This window comes from Stegostoma tigrinum, chromosome 12 (genome assembly GCF_030684315.1).
Source record: "Stegostoma tigrinum isolate sSteTig4 chromosome 12, sSteTig4.hap1, whole genome shotgun sequence".
Lineage (NCBI taxonomy): Eukaryota > Metazoa > Chordata > Chondrichthyes > Orectolobiformes > Stegostomatidae > Stegostoma > Stegostoma tigrinum.
In genome coordinates, this window is record NC_081365.1 from 21,349,129 (window position 1) to 21,369,879 (window position 20,751).

The window sequence follows — 20,751 nt, forward strand, 5'->3', positions numbered from 1 at the left end:
ATGGTGAGGTTTAGGGAGGGAATTCCACAAGTTTGTTGCTGTAAGTCAGACTGCAATTGGTGGTTTGCTAATGTTCGGGGTGCTGAAGAGGACAGGCTGTAGAAGCCCAGGTACTGTGAAGATTTATGGGCCTGGTAGAGGTTGTAGACACAGGCAGGGGCAGAGCCACAGAGGGAATTGAAGTGAACAGTGAGAGTTTTAAAATTGAGGCATTGCTTGAAAGCCTGGATCACGAGGTAGAAGGTGGTAAACTTGATTGTTACAAAGTAGAACACAGTAGCAAAGTTTTTTTCTGATGAAGAGTCTAGGCCCAAAACGTCAGCTTTTGTGCTCCTGAGATGCTGCTTGGCCTGCCGTGTTCATCCAGCCCCACACTTTGTTATCACAGCAACAAAGTTTTGGGCGGCCTGAAGTTTGCCAATGATGCAAGATGGGAGGATGTGCTGCATTTTGTTGGAATAGTCAAATCACTAAAGATAGCAAACACGTGGATGAAAGTTTCGGAAGCAGATGAGTTGAGGTAGGACAAAGTTGTGCATGTTAGGGAGGAGAAAATAGTCAGTCTTTGTAATAACACATATGTAGTTAGATTCACATCTCTATTAATTATGACAACAAGTTGTACGACAGTCTGGCTAAACCTCGGGCATTTACTGTGTTTAATTTCATCTTGGCCTCAACATAGCTGTGGTTGCTCTGTCTTTGCAGAGGTTGGATGGAACATGCTTTGATGCAGATGTTCTGCTTGCATAATTAGGGAGGTGATGTCAATCCGAGACCCAGATAATGTTCTGTAGGGTCCTGGGTTTGAATCCCACCACGGCAGATGGTGGAATTTGAATTCAATGAAAAATATCTGGAATTGAGAATCTAATGACCATGAATCTGTTGTTGATTCATTAATGTCCTTCAGGGAGGGAAACTGCCACCCTTACCTGGTGTGCCCTTCATGTGACTCCAGACTCCCAGCAATGTGGTTGACACCGAACAGTCTTCTGGGCAATTAGGGATGAGCAATAACTGCTGCCTGGCCAGCGATGCCCTCATTGCCTTAACAAATAATTTAAAATAAATCCTGTTGTAGAATCAACAAAAATTTTGCAATGAACTGATTTCTCCACCTTAACCTATCAGAAAGCGGAATTATAATGTTTAATCTCAGGACAGAATTAGGTTAGAGGGAATGCTGGTGCGTGTTTGTCTTCTGTAACTAACTTAGTGTAGCTCGGGAAGCTGTGAAAGCTGTTTCTTGAGCAATCCTGGATATAGGATAAAACGAAGAAGGGTGGAGGCCAAGCCTGGTTATTTAACTATTGGAGAGTAGGTCAATCATATTGATATGATGTAAGAGTACAGTTGCTTCTTCTGCCAGTTCTGAAGATTGTCCCTCATGTCAAGGCACTGTGTTGCTGATTATGTGGTTACTCGGATCCAGTTGATTGGTAAGAGTAGTTACTTGAGTGGTATGGTACAAATTGGCAGGTGGCTTTGCTGACTAGAATTGGCATTATCTCTGCCAGCCCTGGCACAGCTGCTGACCACTGTCCAATTACGGCCTGCTATGCAGACATTTGGCGAGTAATAGGAGTTGTTTAATGGCTGTCATTATCATAGATTCCTAGAGATGTATAGCTCAGAAACAGATCCTTCAGCCCAATTCGTCCATGCTGACCAGATATCATAAAACATACGGAATACTGTTTGCCAGCATTTGGCCCATATCCCTCTAAACTATTCACGTACCCATCCAGGTGCTTTTTAAATGTTGTAATTAGACAATTATGAATGTTGTACCCACCTCCTCCAATTCCGTTGACAGCTTGTTCCACACGTGCATCACATTGCCCCTCAGGTTCTTTTTATATCTTCCCCCCCCCCCCTCACTTCAAAACCATGCCTCTAGTTCTAGACTCCCCTACCATGCAAAAATAGACCTTGGCTATTCACCCTGTCCATGCCGCTCAGATTTTTTAAAACTCCTATAAGGTCTCCCCTTAGCCTTCGATACTCCAGGAATAACAGCCCCAGCCTATCCAGCCTCTCCCTCCAGTCTCGGCAGCGTCCTTGTGAATCTTTTCTGAATTCTTCCAAGTTTCGCAACATCTTTCCTACAGCAGGGAGACCAGAATTGTACACTGTATTCTAAAAAAGGCCTCTCCAATGTCCTGTACAGCCACATCATGACATCTCAACAGCCCAAATCCAATCTCAAAAAAAGTGAATTGCGAGGAAACCAGCTGCTATAGATTGTAGCTCAGAGTTTCCTTTGCACCAGTCAAAGCCATCAAGAAGTTTGGCGCAAGTTGAGAATGTCGGCCTATTGATAAAATTAAATTGCATTAATTTTCCACTTGCATAACTCATTAAAATCCTTCCCTAGCATCCTAATTACTTCCTCATTACCTGTTTCAAATCAAGTAGCAAGCTTAGAATTAGTTTGCGCATTGATGCTATTCACATGAATTAGGAACATAGTCTCACCAAGGCCGTCTATAATTGGAGCAAGACACCCTTACTCCTGTACTGGAATCTTGCTGCTATGAAAGTCAACATCACACTTACCTTCTTTACTGTACCACTAATGCTTACCTTTAGTGACTTGTGTATGAGGACAGCCAGGTCTGATTGCACATTTCCCTCTCACAATTTATAGCCATTCAAACAATCTGCCTTCCTGTTTTTGCTGCCAAATTGAGAAACCTCACATTTTATCCGTATTATACTTCATTTATCATGGATTTGCCTACTTAATTTGTCCAAATCTCACTGTAACATCTCTGCATCCTCCTCACAGCTTGTCCTTCCACCCAGCTTTGTATCATTTGCAGATTTGGAGATATCACATTTAGTTCTCATCTAAATCATATAAATGTATGGTGAAAAGCTGGGGTCCTAGTACTAATCCTTGCAGTACCCCACTGGTTATTGCCTGTAATTCATAAAAATATCCATTTATTGCTATTCTTTGTTTCCTGTCTGCCAACCATCTCAATACAGTGCCCCAGTGACCCATAGGGGTGGCATGGTGGCTCAGTGGTTAACACTGTAGTCTCACAGCACCAGGGACCTGAGTTCGATTCCACCCTAGTGTGACTGTGCAAACTCCACACAGACATTCTCCCCCTGCCTCTGTGAGTTTCCTCCGGGTGCTCCGGTTTCCTCGCACAGTCCAAAGATGTGAAGGCTGGGTGGATTGGCCATGCTAAATTGCCTGTAGTGTTCAGGGATGTGCAGATTAGGTGTGTTATAGAGGGGGTGGGTCTGGGTGGGATGCTCTGACTGTCAGTGTGGACTTGTTGGGCCAAAGAACCTGTTTCCACACTTTAGAGATTCTATGATCAATCCTACGTGTAATTTATACACTAATCTGTCATGTGGGACTGTGTCAAAAGGTGTCTGAAAGTCCAGATAAAGTATATCTGCTGGCTCTCCTGAACAACTCCCATGAGTTACATCCTTGAAGAGTTTCAGAGATTTGTCAAGCACAACTTCCCTTTCATAAATCCATCCTGTCTGCTGTTTCCAAATGCTCAGCTATTAATTATTTTATAGGGTACTGTAGCATTTACCCAAGCACATTCTGATTTTTGATGCTATGCTTCAGTTAATTGAAGACATCAATTTTTACTACATTATTGACATTCTGCTGGTCAAGTTCAGGTTGGTGGCAATAAAAATGGGCACGGAGCACCTCTTAGTGTAAGGTTTGATGTGTTGTGAGAAGACTGCTGCAATTATCCTTGCGATGCCTTTAAAAGCTGTTTTGTCTTGAAATTCACTAGAGATATCATGAAGGGCTAACTTTTCCTTTAATTTACAGTGTCACAGGAGATAAATCATTCATCTAGAGGTGACCGGAACATGATTTTCGCCATACCATGAATAGACATATAAATGGTCAAACAACTTCATAGATTCTGAAGATATTATTGTATTTAGAATTTCCTTCCAAGTTCAAAATGCTCCCTATAAGGGGAGCTTTTGACGCTTGTAAATAAATTACTCCAAGTGAGAAGTGACTGGGGTTTTGAGATATTAAGTGGTGTTTTAGTTGGTGCCACCATTGGACTCAAATTTTCATCTCTCTGCTCTCCCACTTCCCTGCCTTCCCCTCCTATATATCTCTCCCCAACACCCTACCCCTACACTCCCACTTCCACACTCATTATTTCTTTAACAGACTGAGACAGCTGCAGCCATACGCCGTACAGTGGAGGCATTACTGGAGCGTGGAGCTGTGGTGAGGAACCTGGAGAATTTAGGAGAACGGACACTGCCGTACAAAATGTCCAAACACAATCAGCGTCACAGCAGCGGCGGGTATGTCTGATTTAGAAAAATGTAAGATTTGGAGATGGCTAAAATGCTATTATAATTCAGGAGGTTTTCCCCGAGCTATTCTATGGAATTACTGTCATTGATTACTTGAGCAGTAAGCATACATATTTCATGTCTCATGACCCACAGTGAATCTTTATCTGTTCAGCTGTTATATAAACTTACCGAAACATGAGGGTTGAGTGAATTCTTGTCTCTGTGCTGCTGTTACTGGAATCACTTTGTTTTTATTATTGGGCGTCACTGGCCAATCTCTAATTGCCTAAAGGGCAGCTAATAGTCAAACACATTACAGTCAGTCTGGAGTCACATGTAGGCTGGACTGAAGTAAGGGCAGCAAATTTTCTTCCCTAAAGGATGTTAATGAATTTAGATTTTACCATCCACTATGATGGGATTTGAGACGCTGTTCCCAGAATTTAGCCTGGTGCTCAAGTTACCAGTCCAGTGACATTACTGCCCACACCACTGCATCTCGCACTCTATCTACAGTTTCAGAACACATTCTGTGGTAGTCTAAACCAAAAAGCTTGTTTGTTTATCATTGCAGCACTGAGTAAAATCTGTATTGTGATTGCATCCTTTTTTCCCTTGAATTGTCAAAACAAAGCAGACAGTACTCTAGCATTAATATGCAATATAAAGCTGAAGCTTTAAAGGCAATTTCTCTCTTTGTTCATGCTTTTATCTGTCATCACTGCCACAAATCCCATTTCTTACCTGCCAACTCCATCCCTGTCCCCCGTACCTGTCTGAGGCTGAACCAGACTTTTTGCAACCTTGATTGTTTCATTGACCTAACACCTGAATATTGATGAGGAGTCACCACAATTGAAAGGTTCACTCCACTTTCTTCCCCACAGATGCTGCCAGAGGAGCTGAGTTTCACCAGCAATTTCTGTTTTTGCTCCATCTCTCTACTTCTTTCCTCCTTTAACCTGCTCCTTAAAATCTACCCCTTTGATATTCTGTGCTAATATTTCCTTATGTGAATGGGCCAGTATCAAGTTTACTTTACAGCTCTCTCCTGAAGCGCAGTGGGAATTTTCATTGAAAATACTATGTAAGTGCATGTGGCTATTGAATGGTACGATGACGATCAATTTCCAATCTATAGCAGTCTGTAGTGCTCTGGCTGAGTTTAACATCGCTCGTCGACACGTCATTAAAGCCCACTATTTAATTCAGCCAACTAGGTCTTAAACAAGGGAATAGGTCATCCTGTTGTAAAGCAGAATGCCGAGTGCGTAAATCGTGAGCAAGGTCACACAACTTTTGGTTAGCATCTAAACCCTATTGATATCATCTGATCTGTTTTACTGAAGTTTATTACAAACTACCATCACTGTCCACCCTTTACTAGCGATTAAAACGAGACAACTTTATTAATAAAACTCAATATAATATCAAGAAAAGAAAATAAGTTTGTAAAATCTAAAATAAACGTATACTAAAACTATTAAAACTGTCTAAAATACACAATCAATAAAACTGGATCAGAGCCAGTGGAGTCCAGCATACCTTTCAGCCATCGCAGAAGGTCCGCAACAATTCCAGAGTTAGAGGCAGTCAGCCCGGACAGGTTTTGGGCAAACAACCAATATTAATCAATAAATATTAGCACATTAAGTATTGTTTTGTTTGAAAGAAACCAGCAGGTGCATTAATGCAGTTTGTGCATCAAATATTTCTTCCTATACTTTTCAGAACAAGCTAGCGTTATAATGATTGGCTTTCTAGCAGTAAAATTTGCTTCATATTTTGTCACTAGCAAATGAACACTTTCATATAGCATGTTGTTTGCTTCAGTGAGGGGTATTGGGACTGTTAACATTGGATGTCAGCTCTTGGATCCAGAGTAACAATTCACGTGCAGATTTGAGCTCTTACTGTTCTGTCCACCCGTGTTCCTGTTCCTCAGCCTCGGAAAAACATCTAGTACTGCATTGATATTCACAGTTTGGCTGCACATCATTCTGGCTTCAGAGTGAAATTACCTTTTTAGTGCCATATTGTCAAATCTCTTGCTTTGGATCCTTTTCTCCAACTGGGTAGTCTTTATGATTCACATTTGACTTTTATTCCAATGGATTGGATTCAAGGTTAGGCACTTCAAGAAAGGTATAATGGTAATCAGTGGTCTAGCAACCCATGGATGACATTATTACCCTATGTACCCTGGTTTGAATCCCACCATACCAGCTGGTATATGCTAGTAATTGATATGGAATTGAAAATCGGACTTGGTACAAATCTCAATGATTGACATAAGAACCAGCCAATTTCTTTTTGGGAAAGAAATCTACATCCTTACCTGGTCTGGCCTACGTGTGATTCCAGACTCATAGCAATGTGGTTGACTCTTAGCTGTCTTCTGAAATGGCCTAGAATATAACTCTGTTGTCCCAAGTCACTACAGAAGAGGATAAAGGCTAACATTTGGACAGGTGCAATGAAATTTGGGGCGGCACGGTGGCTCAGTGGTTAGCACTGCAGCCTCACAGCACCAGGGATCCGGGTTTGATTCCACCCTCGGGTGACTGTCTGTGTGGAGTTTGCACATTCTCCCCGTGTCTGCGTGGGTTTCCTCCGGGTGCTCCGGTTTCCTCTCGCAGTCCAAAAGTATGCAGGTTAAGTGGATTAGCTTTGCTAAATTGCCCATAGTGTTCAGGGATGTATAGATTAGGTGGGTTACAGGGGAATGGGTCTGGGTGGGATGCTCTGAGGGTTGGTGTGAACTTGTTGGGCCGAAGGGCCTGTTTCCACACTGTAGGGATTCTGTAGGCAGCTCATTTCTATGTAAAAAGAAAATGGCTCACTACCGCCTTCTGAAAGAGCAGTTAGGGATGGGTGACAAATGTGATAGTGCTACTCAGTTTCTATTTTGTTTTTATGCTCTTGTACTCCTATTTTTATTTGATTTAAATAGAAATGTCTTTGATAGATTCTACTAGTTGCACCCTGCCATTTCCCTATTTGTAAATTATATGCTGAATTTGTGTATTAAATATTTTAAGATCTGAATTCCAAATCTTTCACAAAATAAGCCACAGAAAGTTGTTTGTGGATTTTTCCAGGCTGAAATGTTTATGAAAATAAACGTTGAGTTTATTTTAGACTCCAAAGCAGAGTGCCAGAGTTAGAAAGTGGTGTTGTGTGTTGAAGACGTGATATTTTTGTATCTTTTTAACTATGTGGCCAAGCTGCTCAATAGAACAAAATTGGTTATTATGAAAAAAACTGTAGTAAATAAATAGCTTCTCTCTGCAAATGTTCAAGAAGTACTGTGATAGATTTCACAAGGTGATGTGCAGTGACCTTCATTTTAATTCAACTTCAGAAGCTACGCTATTGCAAAGCTTGATAAGAAGTTAAACCTGTTCTTAGGGCACAAAGTAATATCTTTATATGAGGATCTTTAAATTTTCTGTTATTTGATTTTTGGGATTTGTTGTTTTGCTCTTCAGGGTGCTTTCACGTTCTCATTAATTTGTTTATTAACTGATACAGTCACACAGTAGCAATACCTTATGTACTTTGGTCACACATGTGTTATTTGGATAGACACGGAAACTGGAGTAGAAGAACTGACAAGTATCCTCAAGAATGATCAAATGTAAGCACAAAGCCATAAGGCGCAAATAAATCATTAATTTCCTTGTCACCATAGCACAGGGTAACAAGCAAAAGGTCAGGACAAAAGTTGCTTTTTCAAACTAATTGGCACAGCCTAAAAAGCTATTGCCAGAAACATGCCTTCCAACGAATGATGCGGACACACCTAATCTGTTTCTGTTGCCTATACATAAAGCTGGAAGAATTTAACTATCCATTTTATCACTGATCAGATTTCAATCAAAGATTTAAATTTAACAATCAGCATCATGTTCATTACAATAACAACGTCTGCATTCTTTCCCTGTATAGTGGCTCCTGCACATGTGCAGCCTTAAGCTGAATCTCAGAATCCCTACATGTAGAGGCAGGCCATTCAGCCCATCGAATCCACAACAATCCTTCGAAAAGCATTCCACCCAGACCTACCCCTACCCTTTCCCTGTAACCTTGCATTTACTATGGCTAATCCACTAGCCTACACATCCCTGGACACTGTGGGCAATTTAGTATGTCCAGTCCACCTTTGGACATACTAAACTGTGGGAGGAAACCGGAGCACCGGAGGAATCCCACACAGACCCAGCGAGAATGTGCAAACTCCACATAGACAGTGGCTCAAGGGTGGAATTGAACCTGGGTCCCTGGCGCTGTGAGGCAGCAGTGCTAACCACTGAGCCACTGTGCCACCTGTAGATTATATATTTATTTGAAAGGATGCCATGGTCAGCATGTCTTCCCTCAACCAACAAAACCGTGAGCAAAACGTTCAATCACTTAACTAGTCTGTGTGAAAATTGGTGTCCATGTGCCCCTTTCCAAAGATCATTAACTGGCTGTGAAGCATTTTGAGTTCCAGTGGAGACATGAAAGGTGCAAGTTTGTACTTTAAATACTTCTAAATCTGTGGATGTTTTCTGATTTATTTTTGGCTGAGGGTTACCTCCTTCTCATCACTAAATAGTACTGTTGAAATGGAGACAAAATTTCACAAAATGTGGTCTGACATTAAAAACAGTCCAATCAGATTGAACAATATGGTAAAGCTATGGACATCTAGAAAGTCTGCATTGAATGGACCCGTGTAGCTAACAAATGTACATTGTGGGAACTGGAATCATGGAATCTGCCAATACATTTAATGGATTAGCATGAACAGCAACAGCATCTTGCATTTATTTAGAATCCCTGGTGTAAAATAGCTCCTGAGTGTTCCCAGTGATTAAAACAATCTCTCGGGACGTCAAAACAAGTTAGCATATGGAAGAGATCACTGACTTGCCTTTAATTTCTTCAGTATCTCACGGGTAGCTTAAGGTTCAAATGTTGTACCAGATGTGTACAATGCAGAACTCCGTAATTGTTCCTTTCATTGTTACTTATTGGGACCTTAATATGTAACCAGATGTAGTGACATGGCTCACTGGGGTAATGCAGTGGAATTCAAGCTCTGTCATTTCTGGGCTTGTTGCAAAACTAAAAGATTTTAAGATAATGCAAAAGTCTCCGATTTATCTGATTTTCAGACCTAGGTTGAAGGAAAGCACAGGCAAGGTGCCTGTCCTTAATAAGAGTTACTATTTCTTGTAGGTAAAGTCTAGGAACAGGTAAACAATTATTAGCCATCAGCATATAAACTATAAGGTAAAACTCTAATCCCGTTATAAACTCCCCCTTACACACACAGACACAGATTTGCAGACAGGGAAAAATAGAAGAAAACCTGGAAGACAATTCAGTCATTGCTTTAATAGGTTGCTGATCTGATTCCGATGAGCTTTGAACTGGTCAGAACATTGCTTTTCAATTATCCTTCTCTGATGCTTTCAGATGGTTTGTAAAAGATAAGAGGGATGCTTTGCTTATAAAGGATCTCTCTGACTTATCAATTAAAAGTTGCATCTTACAACAGTTGCTGAATGAAAGACAAACTGGTTTTCTTCAGGTTTAAAATGTGTTTTAACTGCAGAGAACAGAGAGACAGCTGCTGTGCTGGTGGAGATCGACACTTTTCTATCTTGTTTCCAGTCCCAAGCTGTGAACCTCGGATCCAATCACATGGTTGTTGACAGGATAAAGACTTCTGTTATTGATAGCAGGTCATCAGCCTGTAGGCCAATTAACTTTTTGTTGCCACCCAGCTGCAACTCCTCAGCTCCAGTTCATCTGCAACCCACATTTAAATTACTGGTTGTTCATGCAGCTGTTTACATAATGATTACCTTAAGTTGCTTTTCAAAACATACAGCAATCCTTTAAAATTGGTTTTAAAGCAGTTTTCTTTTCATTTCTGTCTACAATTTTAACAAGAACAAAACCAAAAAAAGACAGTCTTTACAATAGTTTCTTATTTATTTGACCATTTTAGGGCTTGAACTCACTAGGATTCGTAAAAGGTGTTCTTCGCTTATCGGGTGCCTGAAACAAGAAACTTACAAAGCTATGTAACCCAAGGGATTGTGCAGTCTGGCAAAATTGATCCTTTGGGTATAGACTGAATCCGAGGTTGAAAACAAAACTTTCCAGGGCATGCTAATGCTCATAGAATTGTAGAATTTTACAGTACAGAAGGAGGCAATTTGACCCATTGTGTCTGTACTGGCTCCCAAAAGAGCTACCCAGTTAGTCCCACTCTTCAGCCCCATCTCTGTATCCCTCTAATTTCATCACTTTCAAATATATACCCATTGTTGTGGGTCTGGAGCCATACAGCATTTGTTGAGGGGAGAAGTTAGAATGATGAATCATCCTTGTACTTGTGGGTGAGGTAACACTAAATACTAGAAATGAACCAGGATTGTGTGTAGGAAAGTTGATTCCTTTTAAATTGGATTTGAAGTATTACTTTATGTAATGTGAATGATATGGACATGCATGCATTTATTAACTGTCCATACCTTCCCTGCAAATAAGGTGTGTTGTCATCTTGAACTGCTGTGGCTCCTGTGGTGGTGCTGGACACAGTTTTCTACTATGGTCATCATGGAAGAGTCGTAATCGTACATCCGTGAGGCTGGTGTGATAATCTAGGGCAGGATCTTATGGTTTCTTAAAGTGTTTGGGTCCTAATCTAGTAGTAGTGGGATTTTGGTTGGGATCTTTGTGAGTCATTCAATAAGAGAACCCAGCCCATGCATTGCCATTCATTGAGAAACTGAGCAGCCTGAAGAGCTAGGCTGTGATTTGATGATGACTTCACAGTGGTAGTAGTGAGAATTCTGCCAAAGAGCCTGGGACACAGGAGCAAGAAACACAAAGGCGAGATAATGCTGATGGCATTGCAAGGTTTGTCTTTAACCCAAGCATTCTGCAGGACAGCATGAGACACTACTGCAATGGCAAGCCTGTGTCCCAAGATGATCTCTGTCTCGCCACTCTTTCATGTAAGGGTTAGATGCCCTTTAACTGACAGGCTGCTCAGACCTCCTTTTGAAAGCAAAATACTGCAGACACTGGAAATCTGAAATAATGGCAAGTGTTAGAGGAACTCAGCAGGTGTGGCAGCGTCGATGGAAATTGAAGCAGAGTTAAAATGTTTGAGTCCATTATGACTCTTCTTTAGAATGCATTTATATTCTGAAATCATGATAGATTTGAAACATTAACTCTGGTTCTCTCTTCACTGATTCTGCAAGACCTGCTGAGTTTCTCCAACACTTGCTTTTTGTTTTTGCTTGGTCCTCCTGGTGTGTTCTTACCTCCTATGAGAAGTTGAGTCATGGACAGTGATGTAATTCAAATATCTGATGAAAATGTCTGTTAATTCTCTTCCTGCTGCATGGGATGCCAATATTGTAATCAATTTGTCCCTAGATAAAGTGACCGGATTGGAACCAGGAGCACTTGGCAAACTGGTCCCCACCTCTTTTCTTTCAGGTACCACCATTCTCTTGGTATGTAAAGTGAATGTAGGACAGCACAACAGTATTTTTGCAATTGTAGTAGTCTGCGCACATTAGTTATTTTATATTTTCTGACTCTTGGTTTCACCTTTGCTCTTCCTAAATTTTACGGTCTGCAGTGCCATTTGGTATTTTGCCAAGGTAGCCAATTGTTGTTTAGAGCCAATTTGGATGTCATCGAGCTATTTAACTTCTCAGGCCCTCCTAATTAAGTCCAATATTGTTCTGGCATCCAAAAATATGTACTTCTGACCTGAGTCACAGAATATCAGTCAGGAGCCTTAGCTGGTTTTGGTTTTCCTCCCCTAGCTCGTAGATAGAACTTGGCCTATTTAATTAAAAATATGCCAGCAGAGCAGCAAAATTTCATCTGCCTTGGGATGGATTTTATGTCCAAACAGCCTGTAGAGACTGTTAGATTTTAAATGTTTACAGTAACTGTTGTGAATAAGGTCAGAACCTTATTTTGTAGTACTGTAGATGCCAACAGATTTTGGACTCAATTCAAATCAGAATAATTTTTCTGTTTTTTAAAATTTGTACGAGAGACATGATTTACCTTGCTTTCCTGCAACTACTGGGATTCACATTATGATCAGGTACCCACGCTGCTACGTGCACACCTCTTGCTTTCATGGATTGCACTTTTTAAAATTGTAAAACTGTTACTCAAATTATGAAAAATTATTGTGTGAAAAATGTTAAGCTTATAAGTTTGAGTTTAGCTAGATATGGGGAGACTTAACCAAATCTATCAAATTTCACATCAAGCAAGGAATGTTGGAAAAAATTAACAGGTCTGTGCAGAGCTAGAGAAAAAGGGCTGCTTTTCATCTCCCAATGGAGGTGCAGTTCGGTGACAAAATGCTGAGTATAGTTTTACTTTTTCTGGAAGTGCAATTTTATTGTGCCGTTGCGACCCCACATCATTTCATGTGGCCTTTTACCAGGTGGGCAGGCTTTAGGCACAAAATGCATGCAGTTCACATCCAGTGCTGGGGTCTCCATTATTAGAAAAATTGTGCTTCCTCCCAGACACACTCTCTTTATGTGCTTGTGAAGGATTTAAAAATTCTTTTTTAAAAAAAACTCATTGCCTTGGAGACTTTGTGGCAACTGCAAGGAGTCTGCTGAAGATTTGGAAACTTTCTGACAGGCGTTTAAAAATTTTTTGAACCCTTCAAATGTCACCATTACATGGTATATTGTAATATAGATGTATTTTAGGGACATGATTTATCATAGGGATCTGTCCTACAAAGGTAAATTCATCCTTATATTGACTAATATTGTGGAATTGTGGTATAATGCATTAAAGTTTTTTTTTAAAAGACTAAAAAATGTTGCTATCATATCTTCTGCTGAGATTTAGATTGGCTGACAGTGCTGGCTATTAAAAAGAAACCCTTGTGACTGAAAATTAAAAACAAAATCTGAGCATTTGCTCTTCTCAATTGATTGACATGAACTCTATCCTGAAATGAAAATAAGTCAGTACTCTTGTTCTCAGTTTCGGCAAATGTAGCTCTAAGGTTTTGACTTCACAACTGTAGCCATTGTGAATGCTTGGCAAAGTTTTAAAACAAAAATTGAATCCTGCAGAGCAGGTCATTTATTGATCCAACAAACTATTTCAAGATTTAAGAGGTTGTACTAACATGATATGCATTAGACGTGATTTCTGATTTCCTGATTGTTTGCAAACCTAATAGACATTTAATGGTTTCTAATTTTAATTTACACTGGAGTAGTGGATTGATCCTGGAAAACAGGACTATGATGAGGTGTGGAGTTGGTATTGGGTGCTGTAAGCATTTTGATGGAACTTAGGTGACATGTGGGGGACAGTGGGATGTTGGGGTAGGTACAAACATTGAGGCACATGTCAATTGAGAAAAGCATAAAAATTGGTGCAAGTTGTTCCTGACGTCAAGATATACCTCACTTCACTTCCTACCTAATTCTGCCACACATTACGTTATGGCCCATGTCACTCAGACCCATATGCAATTCCACTCATTGTATATTCAAAGAAAGTTCCATTTGTTGAACCCCATCCTCTGTTCTAAATCTCACACTCAACATTTCATTGAACTGGATTGATTTTTGAAAAAGAAGCTTCAAAACAAATCACTTCAATTATGTTTGAGAGATGTTTTGCACTTAGCTGCAGCACTGTCAATTTTACAGTTATACAGGCACTTATTACAGAAATGTGACTGTGAAAGGGCAGTCATCTATACAGTCTGTATTTACTCACTTATCTGGTCACTATCAGTCTACTGTTTCTTGTATGATTGTGTGATGTAATATTTGAGTACAGCTTTGGCTTCAATAGGGTTTCTAGTTTCCACGTATCTTTCGATTTCAGGAAGAAATTTTGGATGAAAATATTTAGAAACGGGAAAAGGCAATTAACCTAAATCTTATCGTGTATGCTGGATCTACTGTAACGTTTGGACTCTCATCATTTCTTCAAATCTCCTCTTTTCAGCTTTAAACCTTGGGCCCTTTGAAACTGGGCACTTCAGTGGCTTTTATGGATAATTGAGTCCACAACTCTTGTTGCTCCTTAATTGAGAAGGTAGTTCTGGCTGATATTTTTAATATTTAACGGGCATTACTGTTATTCAAATCTAGAACCATTTTGATTAGTGAACCATTTGTGTGCAGAAATGTAGTCATTCCCTACACGATTCTGTCAAAGTCACTTTGGTCATCAAGAGATCATTAATTGCCACGTTAACTTGCTGCAGCCCTCTTCTTTGGCTTTAACTGGCATCTATATTATGACTTTTCCACCCTTGAGACATCCTGAAATGCTTTGTAGCCAATAATTTAATTGTGCAGTATATTTATTGTTTCATAGGCAGACAAGCCAACTGGATTGAACAAAACAAAGTCCAGCTATGCCATAAATTACCTGTGAATGCATTTTTGTTGGAGCTGATTGAGGCAGTGAACTTTCTTCAGGGAAGATAAAAGTGCCATGCAATCTTTTCACCCATTCAAGGAAAAGGTTTAATACCTCAATCTGGAAGAACGTCTTCAGCAGTATAGGCCTTCCTAAATGTCAGACTAGATGCCACACGAGTGATAACTTTCGGAGTCAGCGATTGACAGCAAATGCTGTTGTGGAAAGGGTCTATTGATTAGCTAAGGTCCCCTCCACCCCACGTGGACACGGAGACACACAGATCCTGGTAGAGTTCAGATATTTAAATGATAGATTTCCAACCTCACGTCAGTGTCAGTTCTTGTTTCTCAAACAGTCTAGCAGGAGGCATTCATTTAGATTTGTTGGAGTGGGACTGGAGTTGATGATGACGTAGTCACCAGCATCTCAGTACAGGAGAAGCAGAGGAACAAATGGGAATACATTAGTTAAATAAGCAAGAAGAGAGAAAATGTATTTCCCACAGCAATCAACATGAAAAGAGAGGGCCTTGATAAGTAAAAGTTTTGCAATGTTGACTAGTCTCTTAAAAAGATGAGCCCTTTCTAAAAGTAGAATTTTAGGGAGTTTCATCTTTTACACAGGCGTACATGCACCATTGCCAAGTCACTAATTTTGGTGGAGGCAATGGCCTAGTGGTATTATCGTTGGACTGCTAATCCAGAGACCCAGGTAACATTCTGGGGACCAGGGTTTGAATCCTGCCATGGCAAATAATGGAAATTGAATCCAATAAAATATCTGGAATTAAGTGTCTACTGATGACCATGAATCCGTTGTCGAATATAGGAAAAACCAATCCAGTTCACTAATATCACTGAGGGAAGGAAACTGCCATCCTTACCTGATATGGCCTACATGTGACTTCAGACCCACAGCAATGTGGTTGACTCTGAACTACTCTTTTTAGGCAATTAGGGAGGGGCAATAAATGCTGCCTAGCCAGCGACACCCTTATTCTGTTAGTGAATATTTTTTTAAAAATTATCCACTAGCAAATAAATGTCTCCAAACTGACAACTGAGCCCATGCCTAATGTCTCTCGACAGTCTGAGAAAATTCTGCACGTGCCCCCTTTATTCCCAGTTCCTTGCATAGTTTTCTGTCAGTGATTCTTAATCTCTAGTCACTTGATCTCTCACCTCTGTTTTAAAATAGCTGCTGCAAGTGGAACTTTGCAAGTATCCCCAGAGTGAAAAATTGAAACTTCCTCCTTGAACAGTCCTGTCTTAAACCTGTGCTGGAGTGGGCATTTTGCAGCCTAGAGCCACTCCAGCTACTTATATGGAAAGTTCATCTTCATGGGTTACAAAACCACCCTTTCAAGTCTGTGACCCAGCTGTGAATCCAAATTGTCTCCTTGTGCTGGTTATAAAATACAATGTGCAGTATATCTTGGAGATTCCCAACTTACAGGAGTTGGATACAGATCCACCATTTTATCATTTGGTCTTGAGCTGACAATCATGCTGATCAATGTCTGTGTGGTGATGCAATCAGAATGAATTTTTGGGCTAACGCATATTTTTGAGAAGTAATGGAGAAGTGTATTCTGCATTATAGAAATTCTCCATTATTCCCATTTTAGTTCTGAAAAACTGCAGATATATATTTCTTCATTCTTAATAGCATGATAACAACGGCTCGGTGCAACTATCTATTCCTTGATGTTTGAGCAACTGCAGTCCTGTCTGGTTTCTCTTGAACTTTACTACTTAACTTGTCTTGCTCCTTTTTTTAGTCAATGGTATAAATGTTATTGTATAAACAGTGCTGCTGACTTCAGCAAAGAACAGGTTTGGGCAGGTAGGGTCTGGTCAGTTTAATTAGTTTATGTGGAATTGGCCTTGGCGTTGTGACCGCATATCTGATAATTTATCTCCTCCGCTCAGCCTGAATAATACCACGAAAACAATTTCCTACTGTTCATTTTTTGTTTTATCAATCAGATTGTTAGAACCAGGCATCTTTCACCTTATCAAACCACATGTTTGATGATGAAACCTTATCTTAAGCAAGAAAAGACGTTTTGGCTAGATGAATGAATTGAAAGGTTTGGAGGGATATGGGCCAGGAGTAGGCCGGTGGGATTATGTTGGACCGAAAGGTCTGCTTCCATGCTGTATGACTCTATGACTGAAAGGTCTTAGATTCTTCTGGAATCAAATTCACACTGTATTTGTTACAAAGACAGCTTTTCACAATCAATGTCTTGTTACCCCAATGGGGACTTGTGTTCGCGCCACCCCCCCCCCCCCCCCCCCCCCCACCCCGATTAGAAAACTAGTGGAGAGCTTCCGTCAGCTTCCTGGTGGAGACCCAACTGAATCAAATATTCTACAGAAACTTTACTAACCACCATTGGGCCTTCCCCAGGATTGAACTACCTAGCAGAGGTCATCTTCCCCACCTGAGAGCCGTCAGCAAAACAAAGGCTCGTAGCTTCTTGTGCAGTGACTTCTGGTAGTAAAATGCCTGGCAGAAACTTAGGCTCATTGAGGGATCTCAGGCCACAGTGAGTGAAGGTGAGATGGGGCTTGCTGGTAGGGGTGGGTCACTGATGGGTCAGTGACAAAAGCAGTGGAGTGTCTTTTGTTGATCTTCCCCTGCCAAATACAGTGTCTTTTGGGCGCAGATAGTGAGCAGCAGCCATCCCCAGGAAACCTGCTGCGGCCATGGGAAAGTCATGGTACCTGCATCTAATCCCAAGCTGCCATCAATTTGCAGCAGGCTCGGGGATAGTGGGCATCAACTGGTTCATTAAGAATCTAATTGGCATCCTGGTGTTGGTAATCAGAAACCTGTGAGAGGGCACGCCCTTCTTCCTCAGGCTATGGGACTGACATAAGGCCTCTCTCGTGATTATGTGGGCCTGGCCATCATATTTCTTGCCGTGAGAGGCTGAATTAACTCCAACCCCAAATTGCTGCTTTGTTTTATAATTTAAATATGGATTTCAACTGGACTCAACGTCCCTGGAGGTTCTGAACACTGTTCAAAGTGGCTGGTGAGTTGGTATTGCAGATGACTACAGGTAAACAAAACTGAGATCTGATTATAGATTTCAAATATAGCAAGCTTTTTTTTACTCCCTTTTGTTTTTAAAATCCTGATTCTGATATGCAGTGTTCCTGAGTTATTTGTTTCTGACTGAAGTTGATTGAAATTTTGATTCGAAATTTCTTTGTGAATTAGCTGCGCAATCTGTGGACTATGGTTTTACAAACGCTGCCAACTGTATAATTGTGAAACAATATCGGTTGTATGCTGCAAAATCCTGAAAGACTCTTAAACTTAAAGAGGCATTGTGGTTTCTTGAAACAGTAACTGCAAACAGATCAGAGTTTTGGAAAAAAACTTGCCTATACTTAAAAGGACATGGATTTCTTGATTTTGATAAATTAAGTTTTGAATATTCACACAGACTCAAATTGATTGATTGTAAAACAATGCTTGAAAGAAGTCAAAAGGGTTTGTGTTTGTGCCAAGCCTGCCATTTAGTTTGTAGGCAGGCTGCAGCTGGATCCTGTTCCGGTTGGAGTTTGACTGTTTACTGAGCAGCTAGTTACCAAGATCAGCAGCTTTTACTACTGCATACGTCACTCTGCCAGGCCTGGCATCTGACTGAAGGAAGATTGTACCAGTTTGTACCAGGAGATTAATTTACTGATCTTGTGGAAAATAACTTGGCCTGCAGTTGCTGTTCATAAGGGCATACAGGCTTAAAGGCAATAGAGATGATTTATTTAAGCTGACATTTAAATTTTCCATGTCTTATGGTTCATTTCTGCAGTTCTAAATCTTCGGAATCATATAGCTTTTGGTGAGCATCACTGCTTTTCATTACTTTAGGATACTTTTCCAAGGTCTCGCTCTCAAATTGATTATTTACTATCTTACAGGAGGTTGAGCCACAAGCTGCAAGTATCTAATAGATACTTGTCCTGCTGATAAATTTTATTTAAGACAATACATCTTTGGCTTAATGAGTATCCAGTTTACTTTTGAAATGTTGCAGCACTAGTGTTAATTTTGACCATAAAATTCCAAATTTCCCCAGCTGACGTCTATACATATCTCAGAGATGTGAAGTTTATTGTGTATATAACTTATTGTTTTGAATGCAGAAGACCACATGATATTTTGGGTTGAATGTTTTAAAAGTTTTCCTTTGGTTAAACTGGAGATGACATTATCTTAGACTACCCAGTCCGCATTGTTCAAATTGAACATGACTTGAAAGGTTTCAGCGGAATACAGTGTCATGATTTACAAGTGCACCAGAGGAAATACAGCTGGCAGTACCAAAGGATACTAAAACAGAAAGTGCTTATAACATAAGAACTTAAGAGCTAGGAGCAGGAGTAGGCCATCTGGCCCCTCAACCCTGTCCCGCCACTTAATAAGATCATGGTTGATCTTTTTGAGACTCAGCTCCACGTTCCCGCCCACTCACCTTAACCCTTAATTCCTTTACTGGTCAAAAACTTGCCTTGCCTTAAACACATTCAGTGAGGTAGTTTCAACCGCTTCACTGGGCAGGGAATTCCACAAATTGACAACCCTTTGGGTGAAGAAGTTCCTCCTGACCTCAGTCCTACAGCTGCTTCCCTTTATTTTGAGGCGATGCCCTCTAGTCCTAGTTTCACCTGCTAGAGGAAACAATCTCCCTACCTCCACCTTATCTATTCCCTTCATAATCTTATATGTCTCTATAAGATCTCCCCTCATTCTTCTGAATTCCAATGGGTATAATCCTAGTCTACTCAGTCTCTCCTCATAACCGAACCCTCTCAACTCTGGAATCAACTGAGTTAATCTCCTCTGCACCCCCTCCAGTGCTAGTATATCTCTTCTCACGTAAGGAGACCAAAACTGCATACAGTACTCCAGATGTGGCCTCACCAGGACCCTATACAGCTGCAGCATAGCCTCCCTGTTTTTAAACTCCATCCCTCTAGCAATGGCAGGCAAAATCCCATTTGCCTTTTTAATTACCAGCTACACCTGCAATTCTATTTTTAGTGATTTCATGTACAAGGACACCCAAGTCTCTACGCACAGCAGCGTGCTGCAATTTTTCACCCTTTAAAACATAGTCAATTTTGCTGTTATTCCTACCAAAATGGATGACCTCACACTTATCGATATTGTACTCCATCTGCCAGACCTTTGCCCACTCACTTAGGCTACAGATAACCCTCTGCAGACTTTCAGTGCCTTCTGCACACTTTGCTCCACCACTCACCTTAGTGTCATCTGCAAATTTTGACACACCACACTTAGTCCCCAACTCCAAATCATCTATGTAAATTGTAAACAATTGAGGTCCCAACACTGATCCCTGAGGCACACCACTAACCACTGACGCCAACCAGAAACACACCCATTTACCCCTACTCTCTGCTTTCTACTGATCAACTAATCCTCTATCCATGCCAATACATTTCCTGTAATACTGTGCAACTTTATCTTATGTAGCAGCCCTTGGTGTGGCACCTTGTCAAATGCCTTCTGGAAATCCAGATACACCACATCCACAGGTTCCCCATTGTCTACCATGCAAGTAATGTCCTCAAAGAACCAATGCTGGGTGTTCCCAATGGGACAATTTCTATCTAGATGTCTTGCTATTTCTTAATGATAGATTCAAGCATTTTCACCACTACTGAAGTTAAGCTAACTGGCCTATAGTTATGTGCAATTCAACTTGTAAGAATCCCATGTTTTATAACAATACTGTTTAGGGTGGGATTATATGGCCCATTGCATCAGAATTTATTAGAAATATTAACACTATTCAAAGAAGGGGAGATAGAAAAAAAGAAGCTATAAGCCAGTTAGTGTAACATTTGGTAATTGGGAACATGCTGAAATCGTTGTTAATGTAGAAGCAGAACATTTAGAAAATCTTAATCTATTCAACCATGTGATTAACTG

The 20,751-nt window shown here is 40.6% G+C and overlaps 1 protein-coding gene across 5 annotated transcripts in view; it reads left to right on the forward strand.

Moving 5' to 3' along the window:
• Positions 1-20,751, forward strand: part of mrps6 (mitochondrial ribosomal protein S6) — a 108,222-nt gene that overhangs the window by 76,375 nt on the left and 11,096 nt on the right. For all 5 annotated transcript variants that reach the window (XM_059650202.1, XM_059650201.1, XM_059650200.1 and 2 more), the window contains one exon: positions 4,181-4,320. In XM_059650202.1, coding sequence (XP_059506185.1) covers positions 4,181-4,320 — 140 coding nt within the window. The remainder of the gene's footprint in view (positions 1-4,180; positions 4,321-20,751) is intronic.